This window comes from Lissotriton vulgaris, chromosome 2_1 (genome assembly GCF_964263255.1).
Source record: "Lissotriton vulgaris chromosome 2_1, aLisVul1.2, whole genome shotgun sequence".
Classification (NCBI taxonomy): domain Eukaryota; kingdom Metazoa; phylum Chordata; class Amphibia; order Caudata; family Salamandridae; genus Lissotriton; species Lissotriton vulgaris.
Genome location: NC_141687.1, coordinates 866736199 through 866755529, shown reverse-complemented (window position 1 = coordinate 866755529; position 19331 = coordinate 866736199). Strand labels below are relative to the sequence as shown.

Genomic DNA, 19331 nt, shown 5'->3' with positions numbered 1-19331 from the left:
CCTCAAAGTCGGGCAAGTCACACCGCTACTAAAAAAACCAACAGCAGACCCCACTGATCTAAATTACCGCCCTATTACAAATATCCCCACCCTCGCTAAACTGTTGGAAAATGCGTACAGCTACAACTGACTAAACACATAGATAAGTTTGATCTCCTCAACGCTCAGTCAGGCTTCCAAGCAGGGCACAGTACCGAAACTGCCATGATTCACATAGTGGACGACGCCCTCCAAATCCTAGACCAAAACGATACCTGCCTCCTCATCCTTCTGGATCTCTCCTCAGCATTCGATACAGGTAAACATGAGAACTTACTCGAACTGTTAAACACAAGAATGGGCATATCTGGGACTGTTCTCAAGTGGTTCACCTCCTTTCTACACAACCGGTCACAAAGATTCAAAAGTAACAACCTGTTGTCCTCTCTGGTACCGGTATCGCTAGGCATCCCTCAAGGATCCTCCCTCTCCCCAACACTGTTCAACCTAGTTATGGAACCTCTCACTACTTTGCTACAGACATCCAATGTTCACTTTCACATGTATGCCGACGACACCCAACTATCTCAAAATACAATCTCGCAAGGACATCATGCTTCTGAACACCACGATCAGAAGCACCCAATCCTGGCTTGCCGAGAATCACCTCAAACTCAATGCGCTGAAGACTGAGTTCCTCCTGATCTCACCTCCCGCAAAAATCTCCACGGCTCAAACATGGCTTAAGCACTTAACGGCTCTAAATGTACAACCTATCGTCGTAGACTCAGCAAAATCTTTAGGCATAACACTTGACGCCAATCTCAACATGCAGCAGCACATCAGCAAGGCAACCAAAGGAGCGAACTACCAAATCAACACCGTGAGAAAACTTAAACCCTTCCTTCCTGCCAAAGACTTCCAAACTGCAGTACAATCTATAGTCATCCCGCACATAGCATACGGTAGCACCACCCTCTGCGGGCTCCCCCTAACTACAACGGCACCCCTAAGAGCGTCCCTTAACGCTGCAGCGAGACTCATCACTGGCTCAAAAAAACTTGCATATTTCCCCTGACTTTAAATACCTGAACTAGCTACCTTTTGAAGCCAGAATACATCTGAAAATCGCCTGCATGACACACAAGGCTGTACACATGAACTCACCCGCCTACCTCACTCAAAAGCTGACAATTTCGGGTGGCTCTAGAACTACTAGAAGCACAAACAATCTTCTTCTGAAGCCTCGAAGATTTCGGAGGGAAAAAACCTATAAACGCTCCTTTTCAGGAATGGCACCCAGGATCTGGAACTCACTCCCACCTGAAACCAGGCTCATCTCCTCTAACAAACTTTTTAAGAAAAAAGTAAAAGCGATCCTCATGGCTAAATACACATGATCTACTATTCTGTATTTCTCATGAATCTGCTCTGTAAGACCTGCCTGACCCCCTTGGCCTATTTGTATTACTTATATTATCGACTTTCTTGATTGTATACGTTCCCTCTTTGTATATTGTTATATTGTTGACACACCTGTCTGACTTTGCACACTGTACCTACACCACCTAGACGATCCCCTTCTTTGTACTACTGCACCTGTGGGACTATACATCCTGCACTCACCCATCCCAACTATGCCCACCTTTATGCTATCTCCAAAAATTTTAAACACGCTTAAGCAAGTATATGCTCCTTATTTTTGTACTTTATATTATTGGCACAAATGTTTGATTATGCACCGTGTACCGACACTACCTCACCTATGACCTACCTCATGTTTTTGACCTACCTATGTAACTAAGCACCTTCTATCTAACTACCTCAATTATTACATTGTATTACTCTATCACCCCCGTGTCCTTGTAAAGCGCTCTGATATCTGCAAAGATCTTGATCGCTCTATATAAAACTTTCAAAATAAATAAAAATAACTTGTATAATACACAAACCTAGCAATTGAGTGTTAGTTTGAAAAAGTAACAGCATTTACAAGGGTGCTGCACTATTATTTATATCAGACATATGTACCCAAGTGGAATGACCGAGGTTAGGATGGCACAAGAAAGGATTATATCTTGGCGACTATCCCAATTCAGAGCAATTTATTTATAACAAAGCAGGATGCACATTTCTACAAGAAACAGCCTTGGTAGCCGCCATCTAGTCCTGAGCTGCAGCGTGTGAGAATCTTACAAAATCCATCCTTCAAGACTTCCATTCACTATAGGTCAGTGTCCAGGAGTGTGATAATTGGATCAGCAGTCCTTAGGAGGTCTGTTAAAATAGAATTCGCATTGGCAGCAGGTGCTACTATAACAGGGTTTCCTTCAACCTGGAAAATGAACTGGGGCACCAGCCATGATGTACCCTTGGTACACTTGAGTTTTCTGGTCAAAATCGGTTTGGGAAGCGGTTGGACAAATGTAGAAGAACAGAGACAAGCATTTTCTGCATTTCAGGGCTTTGTCAACATCCTCCCAGACCATGCGGCTTATTCACATAAAACTGGTTAATGATTTACAGAACATTCCACATGGCAGAACCTTGCCTGCCATACGATTTCCAGTTTTATTTGTACGTTTATTGCACCCAGTTACCAATGGAAAAGTACCTGAATGTCTCTCCATCAGATGCTGGTTGGCTACATATCCTGTTATGAACGTTGCTCCATGTTGCCCTAGGGCATCAAGATTGCACCTTATAAAATGCCCCATATATTTACAACCCTCACATGCACCATTTTTTTTTTTTTTTTTATTTGTGGTGAAGGAATACCTAGGCTCATTTTAGAATGATCCAATCGCTTTCCAGTAGCGATTACACAAACGTTGGCGGATCTTTCCTCCATGGGAGAGGGTGAATGGTTGCAGCGACATAGTTGGAGGCTTCTAGAAAGGAAACCGTCAGGTAGGGGGGGGGGGTTGTGTATATAGCAGATATGAATACGACCATATGATATGCTATTTAGTACTGCTGCTGAAGGAAATAAGGGGTCATGGCTCGTGAGAGGTGAAGCCTTCACTAAGGAATGATGCCCTCCTCAATAGTAATAAGGAGCATATTATACTCCGCACTTCTACATACATTGTTTGTCATGGCATTTTCTTCTATTTGTGTTAACAAAAGCGAACTCAAAAAAAACAAGATGCAAAGTTTTACATTTGTGCGGCAAGGAATTACAACAAAAAAATTAACACAGAAAACCAGACAAGACCTTTTATAAGGAGAGGCGTTTCCAGGTGTAAACTAAATATTACATGTAATTTATAAGGCAGTAAAAGTTTTCCCCCATGTGAACTTTGCTGTACTGTCGCGATAAACTCATCTTTGACCTGTGCACTGTAGTAATAAGTGTATTCATGCAGTTGTTCCAAATCGCACATGTGTTATTAGTCCACAATCATTTTCACTGCCACGGCATAAATAGTTACATATGCCATGTCAGTGAAAGAAAGTCAATTAAAATCACATTATTGGTAGGAAGCGCCAGAATAAAAAGGGAGTTCAAATATTTACTACATTGCAAAGGTCAAATTCCAAGGCAATTACAATGTGCTTGATCAACCTTGATAAATCACAGCTTATTCGCAGCTTTGATTGTTAGAATAATTTTAGTGGTGAAAACTGGGCTCAAGCCTCATTTAATGAAATATTGCTGCCTGAATTTAATCCATTGTCTTATCTCTAGTATATACGTTTCCCGACACCAGGTACACAAAAAAAGCACAAACACACAGCATGGCACAAATCCAATCTGCATGAGAAATAAAACTATTAGCGTTCTTAAGAGTTGGCACGGGGCACCAGGATCATGGCACATTTGAAACTTTGCCTCTGCAAGTTATGATCTTTACCCACTGCATTGTATTAGGGGACAAAAACTGCCATGCAAATTTGCATAAACCGTTCAAGAACTGGTGAATGAGAAAGCATGTTGTCATTTTTAAAAATGACAACACACAAAGTTGAATAGTTTCAAAATGTCCTGAATGGCTCAAGGGCTTCTAAACCCATGTAGTATATGAGAACATGCGTGGCCCATCAAAATGCCAGCCACAGCACATTGCATAGCAAATGTCAAAGCGGATTCCTTAGTTTCAGTAGAGATGCGCAAAACCATCGCAGAAGGGCTCTGGGCAAGCAACGGCTGATCATGCTCAATGAACATGCACCTTTCCAGAAGGACCAGACAGAGTAGGTTTGTTTAAGAGTACCTGGGCCCCCTAAAGGCATACTTACTGGTTTCCACCGAAGGACATACTCCTTAATGTGGGACGGCTGAGGTGGGATCCACTGGATAGGATGAGAGTTCGGGTGATTAGCATTCTCTGTGATAATCACCTGGACAGGCCCTGCTCCACCTAAAGAAAAGGAATATATCAGGGGAGAACTTAACAGGGAAAACCAATGGAAGAAAGTTGCAAAATTACTCGAACAACCTCTTCAAATATTGAATATTCTATCTTCACATGGTTACTGCTACAGAAAACGTGGCTAGCCGCTAGTGCTAAAGAGAAGACGAGGAAGCTGGGCATTCAGATGCAGTGCTCCATCTGTGATCTTCAGCATTAACCCACTTAAAAGACTCGGCCACGTATCATGGAGTTTAAGTACTGCAGAACAATCAATTAAAACACTTAGAACTTGTTTACCGATAACGGAATATACAGCCAGATCGGAAAAAAAATGCACGAGCAGCGTGAAGTACATTTTATGTATACTAGATTCAGAACATTCTTCTTTTAAGCAGCAGCAAGTGTAAGCCTCACACACAGGTTGTATCACATTTCATGGAAACACCCCTTTCTCACCAATGATACTACAAAGTTATCACGACAACTTAGTGTCGCGACATAAGCATATTTGAATAAATAAAAAGATTAAAATGCGGCACTGCCCCAAAGTTATTGCAGGAAACGCACCAAGAAGTCACACATTGTTAAAAATAAAAAAATGCAAATAGAAGAATACGATATTGTTCAAAAACGTCAATAAACCGAAGCGTTGATAGTAGTCCTGTACGAAATCTCAACTACAGCAGTGAACGTTTTGCATAACTTAACCGGTGTACTTCGCACACAAAAAATAAAAATTCCCTTGTGAAATACTAACTGATTCATACAGAAGTATCTCACCAAGAGACAGCTTCTCGAACATATCCGACTTACCAGAAGACCACATGTCGATCTTCAGTGTACTCAAAGTTTAGGGAATGTCACATGAAAAAATTTTAAATGCTATTTTGTTGGTCCCCAAACATTTATTCAAGTTAGATTCAGTCCAGCTCTAATCAAATTGTACAAAGTTTAAAGTTGTCCTAAAAACGCAAGTTTGCACTATGCGGTCATGTCAATTTTAGTTTAGACACTGATATAAATCAAACGATAGCAAGTCAAGAGTCATTTACGAGAAGGTGTTTATATTCAAAACAAAAACACCCTGATCATTTAATCTGGCTAGGAATCACAAATTTGAACGATAAAACACTGTTGCACATTCCTCAAAGAATCTCTCAATATCTTACAAAAAAAAAAAGCTAAGGTCCACTCCGGTTTCCTTCAATACATTTAAAAAAATTTGCGGGCCCTCTTGTTCATCCATGACAAAAAATAAATAAGGTGTTGGCAAAGTTATCACACAGATGAATGAGAAACAATTATTCTACACTCAGCCAACCTCTCATGGTACAGGCGATAAACTAGTTTATCCTAGATCATTTGAGGTGAGCTCGCCATTAGAACTTCATTCCAACATGGTGCTCCAAACCAAGGTTGAGCAACACCTGTAGGGAACGGGACCAAACAGAAAATAGTCCATGTTACTTGCTTTTGTTCGGCTTTAGTCAGTGAGAGAAGAGCCCTACTAAGTCAATCATTTAATTCAATGGGCATACGTTTTTGCAGACAAGCTGTGATAGCATCCCTCAATGTGATCAACAGTAGTCATAATGCATGTTTTGTTAAGTTCTTGTGTATACCTGGTAAAAAAAAAAAATTGAAGGCTATATTTAACGACATTTAAAAGGCCATGGTCACATTAACTTGCACACCAGGTAACATAGTTCATTTCTTTGAACAATTGTGCACATGTATGCAATGGTTTCAATTAACTATGCATCAAATAAATGACTCGTCTTTATTCACAAAGTAACTGATCTACAGCAAAAGGAGCAAACACTTCATGCAGTGTTGGGAGACCTTTGGGACTTGGCACAAGAGCGATTGTGTGACCTTCAAGCGTCAATGGACTTTAGTTTGTAGAACGAGAGTTTAGTGAACCTGCATGCTGCAATGTTCACATAAGAGCACCTAGTGTGTTCCACGAATCAAATCAAGCAGTTAGGAGCCAGCCAACTGAACTGATGTCAGATGTGGATTTGTTCATTAACAAACAGCTGCCAGTATCCCTTCAAATGGTTTCCCCAATGCCATATTGCTGAAGAACATAAGTGATCCACCCTTTCCATGGACACTCAACTGTTAAATTGCAAGATCAATTTTCCTAGGTCTGTTGTGACTTCAACTCAATGTGCAACCCCAAGCTCACAACCCTGACTTGTCACACACTACAAGGTAACCTCTGATGTCCTCAAATACATGCTTATTATAATAGACGTCGTCTCTTTACCCTGCTCACACTTTAGTATTGCTTTAAATTCTGCTCCAATTACATTTTTTTTAATCATTCATTCAACTGGAAGTCACATTTTTTTGTGAAAGCCTGTTAAACTGCAGTACAAAAGAATTTCTTCTTTTGTTTTAGAGCCGAATACACCAACCAGTGGGTAATTAAGGTCACTCAAATGCCATGTTAGCACAAAAGGCCAAGGCCCTGCAGAACTAGCAGCAAATGACTGGGTGATTAAGATGTCTGGGCATGTTAAAGACTGGTCTGCCAAGAAGAAAACTTTGGATAGTTGAGATGACTGGAAGAATGTTTTGCAACAATGAGGTGGTTTGATACCAGAGAATGGAGCAAGACAAGACCTAGTTTATTCCAGTAAGAGTCCCCACACAACCGTAACTGAAGCTCTACGAACTCTAGCCAATCAAGAATTCAAATACTTCCATTCTGTATTTGTTCTTGCTTTACCCACCCTTCACCGTCAAACGGCTCACTGCCTACCTAGAGAACCACAGTCTCCTGGACTCCTCACAATCTGGCTTCCGGGCCACCCATGGTACGGAGACTGCAGTCATTGAGATGGACATCAGGCTCACATTGGACAGGGGAAACCAGCAATTCTGGTTCTCCTTCGCTTGTCTGCAGCTTTCGATACTATCTCCCACAGTATTTTGAAACATTGACTGTGGGAGGTGGATGTTAGAGGGAAGGTATTGGACTGGTTTGAGAGTTATCTGGCAGACCACTTTACCACCGTTCTTGTAGACTCATTAATCTTATGCAATCGTCCAGTCACTCTTGGGGTCCCACAGGGCTCTATTCTCAGCCCCATGCGGTTTAATTTGTATCTAACACCTCTAGCCAATATCAGATGGTACGGTTTTGAAACTGTCTTATGCCCATGAAACCGAACTGCTTGTCACTGGTGGTTTCGATTACGCCAGCACACTCTCGTTTCAAGAGTTGTATGATCCATATTAACAACTGGATAAGCAGAAATAAATTACAACTTAAGGCAGCAAAACTGAGATTTTATTTGGTAAAGCAGAGGAATTCTGGGCACAAGATTGGTGGCCTTCGGAATCAGGCTCATGTCCCTCTCCTAAGTCTGCAGTATGCAACCTTGGAATTACCATAGACAGTACTCCGTCCATGAAAACTCATGTTAACCAGGTTTAGGGGTCTGCTATAGGATCATGCACAACCTCGACAAAATCTTTAAATGGCTACCTATTGAAGCAAGGAATCCTTTAGTGCAGGGTCTAGTCATCAGCCGTCTTGATTAGGACAATGCCCGGTTCACAGCACTTAATGAAGATCTGCTTTCCAAGCTTCAGACCCTTCAGAATAATGTGGCCAGACTGGTTCTTAATCTTCCTCCTAAATCCCCTTCAGTTCCAAATTCAAAACTCTTCACTGGCTTAAAGTGCGACAAAGAAGTCATTTTAAAATATTAAACCTCACACACAAGATAATGTACGACACCGGCCCTAATTACCTAGCAAAACAATTTCTATAACGGTACATACTAAAAAAAGATTGCTAAGTTCCAGTACTAAATCATATCTTGTTCAGCCTCACGTTAATCTGTCCCGTACTGGTGGCTGTTTTTCCTACCTTGCCCCCATGCTATGGAATAAATTCCCATCACACCTCTTATCCATAGTGGACCACAAATGCTTTTGTAAAAAGCTTAACACCTTGGCTGCTGTGGTTATTTTTCCCCTGTGCTGGAAAATCCTTGATGCCATATATTCATGACTAGCTCAGCTCGTCATCAGCACACGACCACCGTGGCTGATGACGAGCTGAGCTCGTCATCAGCATCGAAGGGGTTAAAACCTTGCCCTTTCTTAAATAATCATTCTGTCAGGTTTTAGGTTTAATGTCTCTTGCTGCAAGTGCCTTGAGACCTTCCGGTGATAAGTGCGCTCTACAAGAATATCGAACATGACACGACCCTTGGGACTAACCTCACCCTGCCCTTTACAACACAACCAACACCAGAGGTCTTCATCTACAAAACCCCAACCATTTGTGGCACTTGTACGAAATGGTCCCCAAAAACTGATAAGTATTCACATCTGATGCTTATCCAGGTATTTACTGGAATAAATCACATAAGTAATAAAATCCAAAAGGGAAAGCCACGGAATTTGGTTCTTGGGAAAATATATAAATTTCAAACTAAGGGCCAGATGTAGGTAGCCCTTTACCGATCGGAATCGGCCGAAAATACCGATTTTCGGCCGTTTCCGATCGGTAAAGGGCTATTGAGATGTAGGGGCACATTTTCGGTAATTTTACCGAATCGGTATCATTACCGAATCGGTAAATTTACCGATTCGGTAATATGTACCGAATCGGTAAAATAATTACCGATTCGGTAATATTTACCGATTCGGTAAAATTACCGAAAATGCAATGTAGGTAGGCAATGTACCTCCTGCACATGGCTTACAGAATCGGTATTTTACCATGGAAAACAAATCCATGGTAAAATACCGATTCCAGTGTGCATGCACATGTGTGCATGCACACCTATGCCATGTGACAGGCAGACCTGCCCTTAGGGCAGGTATGCCTGCCACATGGCACCCACGCCTGTTTAGGGGGTGCCAGGGGGTGTCAAAGTGACACCCCCTGCACCCTTGTGAAATTCGGTATTTACCGATTCGGTAAATACCGAATCGGTAAAGCCTATTGATTCCTATGGGCTTTGAAGCTCATAGGAATCAATAGGCTTTACCAATTCGGTATTTACCGAATCGGTAAATACCGAATTTTACCGATTCGGTAAAAGGGAACATCTGGATTCCCTACATACCAACCCCTCACATTTACCGAATCTTAATTACTGAATCGGTAAAATTCGGTAATTTTCGGTAATTAAGATTCGGTAAATGTTACTTACCTACATCTGGCCCTAAGAGTCCACACCCAAACACTGCATCCTTGAGCAAAGGTGGCAGACACATGGTTTGAATTAGCTGACTTCACGATTTTCCTCTGTAAGCAGGTCTTTGGCCTTACTCAGAGGCGATCATCATTTAACACCCTGGGTCTCTGGTCAATGGTACATGCCTACGCACACTTCTACTGCATGTATATGCAAGTGAAGTGCAGGGATAAGAGTTATGAAGTGGAAACTTTTTGATTAGCATACAGTTGGAGACCACAACCCCCAACCAAAAGAACAGCAGATACAAAGAGTGAGGTTAATTCCACACCCGAAGTGATTAAAGGAAGTAGGTTTTTGCTGCTTTCCTCTGAAGTGAATCAAGGACAAATGTTCTTAATGTGCTGTTTGCGATAAACTGGGGGTCGGATCAAGAATGTGGACACAGGGGCTATAATTCTCATTATTAGGTGCTTTGAAGTCACTGCTTCAGTCAGCTATCCTGAGACCGGCTCAATGGAAGATTTCAAACAATACCAGTCTGCACTCTAATCAACATGGCCCTCTTTCCCCACCACATCGCAATAAATTGATGGCAGGTGGTGGGGGTGGGTCTACAAAGTCATTGCTCTGGCAGGGTTTTGACATGTGGTCACTCTGGTGTGTGTACTTAACCTTTCGTTAGTCCTGGTTTTCAAGAGTCCATTATGTCACCGGACCATGTAGGTGCAAGTGCAACAGGACCAGGTATGCCCCACATCGGTGCAGCCATCATTTACACATGAGCATTCTGGAGCATAGAATTCTGCATGTAGTCCATTCGTTCTTCCAAGGTGAGCTCCTTTCTGGCAGATTGTAAATATCTTCAGCAAGGTGAGGACTTTCAATACATTGAGAGATTTTAATTGGTGTGCTGTCATTTGAACCCTCATCTTTTTCCTCCCATGGAAAAGATCCATAGACATATATGTATAATAACTGCTTAGGTGAGCACAAAGTGCCAAGACACTCAATTATTGGATTTTGTGTTATAGTAAAAACAAGTATTCTCCTGGTCACCTACTACCACCCACCACCACCACCACTGATAGTTAGTAAAGTGACTGGAAAGAATGAGGGATTTCAGTAGTCAATTGCTTTTTAATTATTGGGTTTAATCTACACAAGTTTCAAAGAATAATGCACATGCTCATTATGCAAAAGTTGATTCCTCAACTCGAGAGTACTGTTCCATAGGTTCGAATAGATTTCTCTGTGCACGACTGCACTAGATTTACCGCCACCTCGGAATATGTTAAATTAGGTCAGAACATTGGGAATTAAGCCAAACTAGTTAGGACATTCTTGCACAAAGCCACGTGACTTAAGGTGCTGTTTATGGTCGGGGGAGGGGGGGGGGGAGAATAGCAAAAAAATGCTGAGCATAGAATGCACGTCAGAGACAAAGTAATCTGGCAAACAAAGTAGCAATGGGTTATACTGTAAAACGTAATAGCATACATGCCAACTTTTTAGGACAGGGACATGGCAGATTTACAATAAAAAAAATTAAATCGGGAGAATGAAAAATTCCCAATTGACTTCTATAGTAGACAATGCAATTTCAGGCGGGAGTCAGCTGAAATAAAGCCTTTTGGCTTGAAAAATCGGTAGTCTCCCGCCTGAATCAGGTCTATTTGCTTGTCCCTTGACCAATCCAAGATAAGCATTTCCTGGACGGTGGAATACAAATAAACTAATAGCCGATAAAGCGCAGGAATTGGAATTGATAATATCCGTGTATAGTCAACCCCCTACATTATATATAAAGATCGGTAACATGTTTTGCAGACAGCGCAACTGTCAATCAAGACGGGGAAAACTACATCCCTTCAGCTGTCCGGGGTTGATTAAAGTTCTCCTGTGGCAGCCGGATTATCCCCCGTGGGTCAACAGCCACACTGCAGGGAGACAGATTAGCACTTCAGGCGCTGTTTAACACAGGAAGCCTGGTCGGGGAGCTGGGAGTGACGAGACGATCCAGTAAATACCGCCGCCTTCGAATTTGAGGCACCACTAAAACAACGGGGACGGGAAATAAAGGTTCCCTGACAGGAAGGAGAAGCTGGGCCCGTCATTTACCACCTGCCGAGGTCAGTGCGTTTATGTGACATGAGGAGGAGCTTGACGGGGATCAAAAGGACCCCCCTCTGAAGGTACTAATGGAAGGCAATGAAAGAGCCCTTTCGACGACATCGCACTCAAGTATTGGGTTACTTTAGATGGCGGATGGGGGGCGGGGTTGCCTCTGGAAATAGTTTGTGTAATAGTTACAAACCAGTTACTCCCACTGGGACGTTACACGCCTGGGCAAATCAACTTTTACACGGATATTCAGCCCGGTGCACGAACAAGCAGCTGTCCAATACCGAATCAAATGATGTAATTCTGATCCATTAACTAACGGGAGGCCTCAATTCATCGTGTGCATAGAAAGTGCAAGTTTCGAGTGGCGCAATGCATTCTCCTCCGACCCTTGTAATTTCGTGCATAGACTATTCGGTGAATCCACCCTCTTCAGTAATGCACAGCAAACGTCATAGACTAGTATTCTTCCACCCGGAAGTGCACTGGCACCCTCAGGAGTAGCCGCGCGCGATTGAAGAATCCGTCCGTCCTCCATTGGGCTAGGTAGAGCTCAACAATGCCCCAAACAGGAATTGCCGCAGCTCGCGGTCCTTTGACGTTGGCCCACCGGCAGTGCTAGAGGCAGACTGGCCACTGAAATTGCTTTCTGTTGTAGAGGATAACAAGCGTGCCATCCAAAACACTATACAAACAATGAGGCTATCCATACAAAAATAAAATATCTAAAATAGTGAGGGGTGAGGGGTGGGGGGATTAATCACACTACCTATGCTTTGTAAGCGTTAGTTACGGCTTCATATATTCCAGCATGCAAAGTGGAGCTCGTTGTAGGTTTGGGAGCGAAGGATAGCAAGTTCAATGTACAGGGTCAAGAAAGGGGATGCGAGTGCATGTGTGTGGAGGAGAAAGGACGATACAGGGGCAGTTTGTGGTTTGTACATGTGCAAGTTGTGAAAGGGTGCTTATAGGTGGGACAGCGGGTGTTAAAGGTATTAACTGGGTGAGAATTCTGAGTGCAATAGTGATGAACACGTGGTGTGGGTATGCAGGTCTGTGGCTGTATATTTGTGGTAGTTTAAATAGAACTGCTCCACAACGATGTGCATAATTTGCATAAAGTGTTTGTAGTTTAGGAGAAGCATTTCTTTTGTTATTGCCAAAACGTAGATTAAATGTATTGTGGGAGATCTTTGCATTGCACAGTCCAAACATTTTGTTGGAACAGTGTTTGGAAGTGAGAATAGGGGGCTGCTGACTGATGTGCGGAAACCAGATTTGGTTGGCTCCAGTACTGCTGCATTCACGTCAGTGCCCACTGCACTCTTTTGGAACTCAAGCTGAAGAGCGAGATGGAGCAGAGACCAAATGCTCTGGAAACTAACCACAGGAGAGGGGCATGTTAAACAATATATCATTGGCCCGTCCAGTGGTGATTCTACACCCAGGTTAAGATCCAGTACCACAGGTTTGGCGTCTACAAGAGGGGGCCCAAGTGTCCAAAACTTTTAATCCAAAATCCCACAGAATCTGCAATCAGCCATATACACTGTACAATTGGACATCTTGCAGGATTTAAAATCAGCCTAAATAAAATGCAATGTAGGCTCCCAAAATCCAGTGGATATTGCAGCATGCAGCTTCTTCACCAACTGCTGGCACCAGTCCCTGCACTGCTGGAACAGAGCTGCCAGGAATGGGCAGTGCTTCAAGATCAGCATTAAGGAGGACACCAAAAGGGATTCACAACCTAACCAGCAAGGAACTTGCGGCTTAAAGCCAGGATGTAAAGACTCACAAAATGCAGTTAATCCAGTAGTTTAAATTAGTACATAGTCGAGAAAATGTTAGCATGGCATAGCTTGAGGTGTTGGCCGGTCTGCTCTTTAGTTGGCAGGTGAAAGCACATTAAACCGGTTTATTTCATGCATGGAGGGCCATGATCTATAGATATTGTACAGAGTTTTTAAAGCATATCTGCTGGTACAATTTTAGATTGGCAAGTGCAGCAAAATGCCCTACTGCAATGGCAATAACATGAAGTAATGAAAACTACTTCAAAAATGTTACGTGTGCACACCTTCTCATCCAATAAAACAGACAGAAGCAGCCCCACCTCACAAATAGCTCACTATCTGAGCAAACTCATACAATGGCTTTGCATAGGACAACAGCTTCAGGAGCACTGCATGCACAGCTACAGCAGTAGAGCAACCGTGGCAATTGCTTCTTTTGTGGAACAAAGAAAACTGGAGCCATCTTACACGAATGGGCAGCAATTTTAAAGTTACGCGGTTATAATTTGGGAAAGCATCCAAGGGCACACGAGTCAAATTTGCACAAAAGTCTCGACTACACCCAAAAAATAAATATCACACCTCCACACCTTCATGTGAAGCCATTGAAGGCTAAAAGTCATCCATTCAAAAGTTGGTAACAAATTATGGCCAATACTAAGCAGCAGGATGAACCAAAGAAATAGCAAAAAGAGTTGAGAGCCACTTCAAGTTAGGGCCAGGCTTGCGCCAAATGCCTGGCTCTGGCTCGAAGTCCTCTTGGAACCACCAGCCGAGTTTGTGGTGCCTTCCTGCCAACCTTGTGCAGAAAGCTAAAAAGCAGAGCATGAACATTGGAGGTACAAAGGAGAGAAAAATACCCATTTAGAGCCTTATTTTAAAAAGTGAAACCAGAAAACCGGAGGTTAATCCCAGCTTCCCCACTTAACCAAAACTGATTTTAGGCACATTTTGTTTCACCAATTCCCTTTCTTCATTACGGCTCCGAACATTTACCATGACTTCAAGTCAAAATGCAGCATGTGAAAGAAATGTGTTTTTCCCCCCTAATTTTGAAGGGTTTTTTATATAATTGCTTACAAGGAAAATATTTCCAGGGTTGGCTCTAGCTCAGCCCTCTGTTATTAATTGGCTCGCCCACCTCTAGTATTCACACAATAGGTCTGCAGCAGATTGCTAAAAGCTGTTCATAGGAGACCCGAAAAGCAGTTCTGAATGTATACAATTGAAGGATACAACTATTTGAAGCATAAACACAGTAGAACAGCTAGGCTCCTAAGGATTGGCAATCTCAAAAAGAGTAAGAAGCAAGCAAATAAGGGAAGAAAGGCAATCCTGAGAAATAGGCTGATCCAAAGTGCAGTACGATTACTGTATACAATAGTTCTGTTAACAAGAGACATACTGCCCGAAGAAGCTACCTTTGAAATAAAATTTAAAAAGTCATAATTCTCTCCCTGGCCCACTTCTGGATAGGTTAAATTGTTAAAATCTGATAGATAAAAAGGTAGATTTTGTCTCAACACGATTCGAACGAAAGACCTTAAAATTAAATATGTATTCAGCATGAGCATTAACCAGATGGGCCACTTCAGCACATATTATGAGCACATAGGTTTTGAAGCATGGCTCCCACAAAAGGGTGGCCCTCCCTACCTCCACACCCACCCCACCCCACCAACCACCCCTCATGTCTCACCTGGGTAGGTCTGCAGAGGCTGGCAGTGCCACTCCCCAATTCCCCGGCCATAGCAGTAGCACTGGTAGCGCACTCCTTGGACATGCTTCTCCCAAGAGTCGCCAATTTGGTAGAACTGGCGAGTTTCAGAATCTTGGCACTGGTCTAAAAGAAGGTGCATGAATTAACAAACGTTATCGTTATTCACATTACAAGGAGTAGATGCGAATTAGGAACAGGTGGAGCTGATAATTAGTTGAGGAGTGTACTGTAGCACAGATCTATGGAGACTACCTCTGCTCAGAGCAGGCCCCAAACCAACCAATGTGGCTTTGGTACATGGCATTCTTGTTTAACCAAGATGGAAAGATCTCGAATTCAGCCTTGCCCTAATTTCCCTCTTAAGTAATGCACAAGGAAATTATGTTAGTTATAAAAGCATTCCATACACTCTAGGATACAAGCCTTCAGGTCAGATAGTTTGTAAAGTGGCAGTCATCCTACCTGGAGGAAACAAGTTCATGCGATTTACACACCCTTCCCGAAATGCGCCCCCCCCCCCAAAAAAAAGAAACAGCATTAGATGCCAAAACGGCCAAGGGAGCAGACTACATGTTTTTAGAACCTGGATCTCCGAATGTAACCAACTTCGGGAGATGAACATAACAGATTACTGGCTCTTGAATGGGCAGATTACCATCAACTGGTCAGCCTGGTTGGGGGGGGTGGAGAGCTTGGGCGGTGGTCAGGCACAAACGCGGCCAGGTTTTCATGTATCGAAAAAAAAAACTGCGCAAATAGAGCAGGACAAACAGATCCCATCTAATCCGCCTTCTGTAGTTATACATTAAAGAGAACCATAGTAAACAGAGATCATGCTTGTTAAAGTTCATGTTTAGCGATCAGTGTTTTTGTAACACGATTTTTCTAAAGTTACATTAGAAAACTGCTACCTGCGATTCATTTTGTCACTCGTGCCTTTGTAGGGTGGTTTTAGTTTTTTTTTCTTCTATTCACGGATGGTTGAGCGTCACCAAACACCGCATTTTTAAAGTCGCTGACCACTGCATTTTTAAAAGTCTATTATGTACAATTTGAATATCGCTCACCTAGTTACAGGTCAATGGAACACCGAGGAACCAGTGGAAGGGGGTGGTGGAGGCATCTGATAAAGGCCAGCAAACATGGAGGTGTGGAAGGCACATCAAGGAGCAGAAGCAAGTCAGAGGCCCAAATGGGTACAGGAAGGTTAAAGGTCAGAGGCCGGTCAGCTTCAGGGTTCATTAGACCATGGAATTACCGTAAACACTTTCTTCAAAACAGGCCACTTATGTGCTCGGGCATGAGTGTTCTTCTCAGAACCTTAAATCGTTTTTGTTAGTGCAGATTTATATAGCGCGACCACGACCCTTATGTATTGGAGCGCTCTACATGAGCACCGGTTTCGTTACACAAAGACACATTCCGGCATGGATAAAGTTAGTGCTTTCACTTGATTAGCCTGTTCGATTATACCGATCAAAACAGAAAAAAAAATATAGAAATGAGTTTACACTTACCAATTGCATCGCACTTCCATCTGCCCCGACCCTGTCCGTAGCACGAGCAGTTCATCATGTGGCCCTCCTCGTGTCGCTTTGTGAAGGTGTGGTTGACGTCATAGGTGGTCCCGTCTACGATACACTGATCTGTGGACACAGATAAGATAGACAATTAAGGACGTGAACAAACATTGCACACCATACCTCTCTGGAACATCACTTCACTGTTCCATTCTGCAACCGCCCCCATCCAGCAAGAACTAAAGTGAACGGGTACACTCCAAGGACAGAACTCCTGCAACAACGTGTCCTCGTGTGATGGGTGCAAGTTGACATGCTTAGCAAAAGTGAACAGTTTCACACGCTGTCCCCACCCCGAAAAATCAAAGGCTTCTTTATTTTTTTGTAGGCGACACCCAACCAAAAGCATCAGGGTCACACTGCATGCGAGGTTGAGGATATGCAGTCTCTATCCAGTGTGGAAAGGGTAGCCCAGTCCCTACACTGCAGCACATACCACCTGGAGCTATATTCCCAGGGTAGGCAAACATAAATCAAGCAAACGGCAAAGTAGAGTCAACATACCACAAAGAGACCACATTGGATCTAGGAAAGGTTAGATAAAATAAAGCGGATAAGAGCCAGAGAAGGGCCACAGTGGATTACCACGGAGCTGCGAGTAAGCGATGCAGTTCCATTCCCCTCGGCCGTTCCCCACACAGGTGCATCTCATCATGTGCCCCTGGTCATGTTGCTTGTCCCACTGATCGCCAACACGATACATCACTCCTTCGTTGGTGGTGCAAATCTCTTCATGAGCTATAATGGGGACAATATATAGAATTCACCCACCAGTCTTTGCAACCGACTACTGAAACATACTCGAAGGGCCCGAAGCCCTTTAAGGTCAAACCCATAACACGCCCCCTTGAAGGATGTGGGTGCAGCACTCACCTGCCATAGGGCAGAAGCCAAACTTCTGATCCGCATCATAGTTCAGAGTGGTACCGCACCACTTCATACTGTCCCTTCTCCCTTCCGAGGTGCAGTCAGTGTAGTTGCGGTTGTTATAAAGGAACGGGAAGTGGCAGAGGGCCCCGTTAGAATTGCCTCCACGGGTCTGGACCAGAACTGTAAAGAATACCACATGGAAGAAAGAAGAGCATGGGGTTGGCGATGCAGACTTCAAAGAAACATTCACAAAAACCAGTAGATTTGATGTCCGCACTTTAGCGCCGATAAGAAATGTCTGCTGCAGTGAACAATTAAAAAAAATGCTTTGAAAATAGTGAAGGACTAAGAAAAAATTAAATGTATGACAAGTATATGTTTGATATAAGAATGCCTCTTGAATTCAGTAGGAAGTGGAAGGATACATCCACACAGCTAAGATTCTCATGTGGACCAACTCGAGAAATAATTGAGAAGTGTTTTAAGCTATTCACTCAGAGTTTGAGCCAAAGAAGGAAACTGAAGGCAGCCGCAGCAAAGCCTTCTTGAGTATGTGGCGATGAATATATATTCTCCATGAATAACAGATGCTTTTTGGACACATTTCACTAGTATAAATATGAAAGACTTTAGAAGCTATATATTTAAAAACAATGTTGCTGACGGGAGCACAGGGTTATTCAGTTGCCAACAGCTACAGCGGTAAACACGTTTGCTTATTAACCCAATGGCAATTTTTCATAGAATAAAAATGCAAGTCAAAGTTAAGCAGAGACTCGCTTACTTACGCTAACCTGCAATCGAGCAGCATTTCCTTTTATCAACCAACTTCGGTTGTAACCAACCACTAGTTTGTGGGGGGTGGGGCACACATCAATTGTTAAATTCATTAAAGGACCTAAACTTCTATACCAAAATCCTGATAACAGAGGACCAAACGTCTCCAACTCACACCCAGATCTCAGCAATACCTTACCATTATGCTCTGTGCAGTATGAATACTTCTTGTCCTCTTCAAAGTTTGAGGTTGTTCCACACCAGAGCTTTCCATCCTGGCGACCTTCATTGGTGCAGGAATAGTAAGTCTTGCCTCCATATGTAAATGGTAGGGCACATGGTTCTCCATTGGAATTACCACCATAGGTTTGAGTCGGAGCTGAGAGGTAAATAAATAATCTCATAAGTTGTAGGATTCATGCGGTCAGACTTCGCAAGTACAACTACAAGCTTCATCTCCATAAAATATTACACAAGCAAAGTGGTCATTGGCTCATCACAAATGGCAAGTGATAGATGAGATAAATGAAACCTGTGGCATAGGCCCTACACCCGGACTGTAGGAGCAAGAATCACTTTGTGACCTAGTAGTGCCTGGAAAAGTGAGGGTGTTCTGAATAGCTGCTTGGCTGAAGTTGTGCAGTTTTGGCCACATTGAAACAGTTTGAAAGCTTTGCCTAAAGTGACATCAGTATGTATATAGTTGCACGGGTGGTCAATTTTTCAGAAAACAAACAGTGGTCCAATTATAGTTTCCCTGTAATTATTTTTCTCCATTTTCAGCAACAGTGTGGTATTGTGCATAAGTTGGATTGTCTGTAGACTACTTTACTCCTAATTTAGCATCTCCAATGCACTACTCCATTTCTAAAATAACTATTTCAATATATCCTCTACTTCCACTCTGACTCATCCCAATACTATGATCCCAAAAGTAACCATTTCTAGACTGTTCCCTC

The 19331-nt window shown here is 42.8% G+C and overlaps 1 protein-coding gene across 8 annotated transcripts in view; it reads right to left on the bottom strand.

The window, feature by feature from the left end:
• FN1 (fibronectin 1) overlaps positions 1 to 19331 on the bottom strand; it is a 160988-nt gene that overhangs the window by 105971 nt on the left and 35686 nt on the right. For 7 of the 8 annotated variants that reach the window (XM_086956347.1, XM_086956348.1, XM_086956350.1 and 4 more), the window contains exons 8-13: positions 18572 to 18751; positions 17599 to 17775; positions 17311 to 17463; positions 16663 to 16791; positions 15125 to 15268; positions 4222 to 4343 (exon numbers count right to left, since the gene is read on the bottom strand). In XM_086956347.1, coding sequence (XP_086812473.1) covers positions 4222 to 4343; positions 15125 to 15268; positions 16663 to 16791; positions 17311 to 17463; positions 17599 to 17775; positions 18572 to 18751 — 905 coding nt within the window. The remainder of the gene's footprint in view (positions 1 to 4221; positions 4344 to 15124; positions 15269 to 16662; positions 16792 to 17310; positions 17464 to 17598; positions 17776 to 18571; positions 18752 to 19331) is intronic. The other variant, XM_086956349.1, reaches the window with a different exon arrangement.